The 4,087-nt window shown below is 35.4% G+C and overlaps 1 protein-coding gene across 1 annotated transcript; it reads left to right on the top strand.

Moving 5' to 3' along the window:
* The first annotated feature begins 202 nt into the window (after positions 1–202).
* Positions 203–1,621, top strand: LOC145129549 (delta(12)-fatty-acid desaturase FAD2-like). The gene has a single exon (XM_079064297.1). The coding sequence runs from the start codon at positions 321–323 to the stop codon at positions 1,467–1,469; it is 1,149 nt and encodes a 382-aa protein (XP_078920423.1). The 5' UTR covers positions 203–320; the 3' UTR covers positions 1,470–1,621.
* The last annotated feature ends 2,466 nt before the right edge of the window (positions 1,622–4,087 follow it).

Here is a 4,087-nt window from a genome sequence, read left to right as displayed (position 1 = left end):
TATAATACACAAATTTTTTCGTGATACATACGTATTATTTATAAATCATTTTCAAAGGTTAACGAGGGGCAGAATTATTTTCTTAATAACAGGGGCAACTTGTAATTTTCAAGTGGCCGTCATTCTTGACTCATTATATTATTTTATTGAATTAGAATAGTATTATTTTCGAAATCCATCAATGTAAATACCGATAGCAAATCACAATTGTAGATCATCAGAGTCCTCCAATATTCTCTGAGCAAATTTATATAGTTTGTTGCTTATGCAATCAAATTGAAAAAAGCTTTCTGCTATTAGACGGAAAATAATCAAAAAAGATGGGTTCCGGTGGCCATGCAACGGAGAGAGATAACTCCGGGAATGAAGTTATTAAGCGAGCCCCATCTTCCAAACCACCTTTCACTCTTGGGGATATAAAAAAAGCCATACCACCACACTGTTTTAATCGATCCCTCCTCCGATCTTCATCCTACCTTTTCGTTGATCTCTTTTTTTCCTTCTTCTTTTACTACGTTGCCGCCAAGTTCATCGTCCCCCTTTCAACCCCTCTTTCTTATGTGGCGTGGCCGGTCTATTGGGTGCTCCAAGGTAGTGTCCAGATGGGTTTGTGGGTCATCGGCCATGAGTGCGGGCACCAAGCTTTTAGTGACTACACATGGCTAAATGACACCATCGGATACTTTCTACACACGGGTATGCTTGCTCCTTATTTCTCTTGGAAATACAGTCACCGTCGTCACCATTCCAACACTTCTTCACTCGAGAATGATGAATCTTTTGTCCCAAAAAAGAAGTCCGCCCTAAATTCTTCTGCGAGACTACTCAACACTCCACCTGGTCGTCTGTTTAGGCTCGTCGTTTTATGCACCATAGGCTGGCTTTTGTACATTTGTTTCAATGTTTCTGGCCGGAAGTATGAGAAATTTGCAAACCATTTTGACCCAAAGAGCCCTATTTACAGTGATCGTGAGCGATTCCAAATATTCCTTACCGATGTTGGACTTGTTGTAGCAAGCTATGGCCTCTACAAAGTGGCCTTGGCACAAGGGGTCATATGGTTGTTGATGGTCTACTTTGCTCCTTTAGTGATCGTTTATGGGTTTCTGGTGGTAATCACTTGGTTGCACCACACTCACCCATCGTTGCCCCATTACGACTCGACCGAATGGAACTGGTTGAGGGGGGCTTTGTCAACCATTGATAGGGATTACGGTTTGTTCAACACAATACTTCATCACATCACGGACACACATGTTGCCCACCATTTGTTCTTCACCATTCCTCATTATAACGCAATGGAGGCCACAAAAGCAATTAAACCCATCTTAAAAGAATACTATCAGTTTGACGACACACCTATTATCAAAGCAATGTGGAGAGAAGCTACCGAGTGTTTCTTTGTTGAGGCTGACAAAGGTGACGACAACACCACCAAAGGTGTCTACTGGTTCAACAATAAAATGTGAAAATTATGTAATTCCCCCTATAAACGTCTTGATTCTGGTTCAACAATAAAATGTTAAAATCATTTATTCCGCCCATGTCAACGTCTTGATTCACTAGATTGCATATGTACTAAGCTTTAATTTTAGTAATGGCTAAATTACATTATTATGGATATCGTTTGTATGTATTTAGGGCGTTTGAGATTGTTTATTTAAGTTCTTTATTATTATATTGCGGTTTGACACTGTTAATAAATAAAAAGTTTTTAGTGGATAGATTAAAATTAAAAGTGTTTATTTATTTAAATAAAGAGTTTTTGATAAGTTATTAAACGCTAAGGGTTGTTGATAGTTGTTATTGAATATGTATATATATGTGGTTCCACAACTGAAATCTTTTATTAATAAAATAAAAGTAAATTATATATATATATATATATATATATATATATATATATATATATATATGTGTGAATTTTATAGATATTAGGTGTATATGATATCTGCGTAAAATCTTACGTCGAACATAATAAATAGGACTAAAAAAGAAATTAAAAATAAAATATTATTTAGGATAAATAATCTATACAAAAGTCGTAGTAACTAAAAAGCGAACTCGTGTATATAAAGAACGCCTAAATTTGAGTTTATGAGAGGAAATTATGTTTTTTCGAAATTTCAACCTAACAGTATATGGCTTAGAAACCGAAATTAAAATCGATCGATTGTTAGGAAAAACAAATCTAAACTAGAGTTGAAGATCGCGTCAACGTGATTCGTGCATATAAAGAACGCCTAAATTTGACTTTATGAGAGGAAATTATGTTTTTTCGAAATTTCAACGTAACAATATATGGCTTAGAAACCGAAATTAAAATCGATCGATTGTTAGGAAAAACAAATCTAAACTAGAGTTGAATATCTCGTCAACGTGATTCGTCGATATAAAGACAGTTGAGAACGAATATCTTATGTAAAAGTTAGGATTTTTATACAGATTTTAACAGTCTAAACCTGTAAAAAATATAACTTTAAAAATAAAGTGAAAATTTGCCGATAGAGTCTAAACGAAAGTTGTAGATCTCATGGATAGCTACACATGGATATAAAGAATGTCAAAAACGAAGCTTGTATTAAGAAGTTATTATTTTTTGTAATTCTGATAAAAACCCACACGCTCAGGCGTGCACCAACAAGGCATGCGAAGTGCGTTTGACATTCCACTAGAATTCCGCTACATGTCACACCTCTGCTGGAGCCATGCCAACGCCCCCGTTAAGAGGAGCGGCGCGCCCTTCAGTTTTTCATCTATAAATTTGACGTCAATTGCATCCATTTCTCACACCATTCGATCCAATCTCTCTAGAACCTCTTCCACCCCTTATCCCCTTTACTCCCTAGTTCCTGACTACTTTAGTGTAGCCCTCCGGGATCAGAGATCTAGAGAAATAGAAGTTCTCGGGTAAAAGTTCTCCCAACGCAATTACCAGTTCTCGTTAGAAAGCTCTGTAAGCTAAATTACACTTATTATGCTTTAAGTGTAACTTATATTTATAGTCATATTCGTTGTTATGAACCTATAAATAAGATTTATCAGTGATTCCAAGTCATTATACTAATTGATCTACTTATGGGAGTGATGTCTACATTGGATTTAATGACGTGTTTAAAGTGGGATTTCCAAACAATATACTCTGTATACCAAATAGATCCTACCTCCGATATGATCATACGTGGTTGTTCCTTATTTCATAGATCTTGATGTAGACATTGGGATCATCGAGGAATCTGGATTATCATTATTATAGTCACTAGGAATTTTAAACTAGACTAAGATTAATGCCATTTAAATCTAGGTCTTTTAAAAAGGATAAGGTGTTAAGGCGAAGCGCTGCCCTAACCTCGAATCACTCATTTTTGTCAGGTGAGTGCATACTTACTCTCAAGAGCATAATTTAATATATGTATGTATTAAATGCTAATTGTAGTAATTATAATTTGTGTTATTTGTATAATATAATAGTATTGCTTATTAAGAATTGTGTCGTAACCAGATTTGCCTTTAGTTATAGTTTGGGTTAGTTATAGACTTATAAAAGGTGCTTATTTCCAAATAAGTTGAATATCGGATAGGTCTCTTTTTAGGGTAGAGTGTGAGATCAAAACGAAATGTAGTAGTCCTCCTCCTTTTGGATGACCAAAAATGGTGGGTCCAGATCAGACAACTGGCAAGTATGTCTGGGTCATCGACCAAAGTAGATGACAACAATTGACTATTCAAGTCGGTCTAGTGAGTTACGTTGCAAGTGTGGACTTATAACCCACAGACATAGATAAAATGGGATACCATATTAATCAAATATTATGTACATTGGTTACCTTAATATTACTTACACTGGCCAAGGACTCCCCTAGTTGTGTAGTCAAACAGTTACTCAGAAGATTTATCAGGTAAGATGATTCTTCCAGATGATTGTCTAATTAGGATTTTTGAGAATCAATTAGGAACGATAGATGGTCTTACATCAGATTACATACAGCTATAATGTTTATTGCATGAGTTTTATTAAGATTTATTATCATTAAAATATAATGGGCTTGAAAACCCAATGTATCTCACTAGGTTTTCCAAACCCGAC

Source organism: Lactuca virosa, chromosome 8 (genome assembly GCF_052849685.1).
Source record: "Lactuca virosa cultivar CGN04683 chromosome 8, Lactuca_virosa_CGN04683_v6, whole genome shotgun sequence".
Classification (NCBI taxonomy): Eukaryota; Viridiplantae; Streptophyta; class Magnoliopsida; order Asterales; family Asteraceae; genus Lactuca; species Lactuca virosa.
Note: the sequence above shows the minus strand (reverse complement) of the source record. Positions and strands in the feature narration are given on the sequence as shown.

Excerpts from the sequence above, each read along its gene's own strand:
- LOC145129549 (XM_079064297.1), top strand. The coding sequence starts at position 321 with ATGGGTTCCGGTGGCCATGCAACGGAGAGAGATAACTCCGGGAATGAA.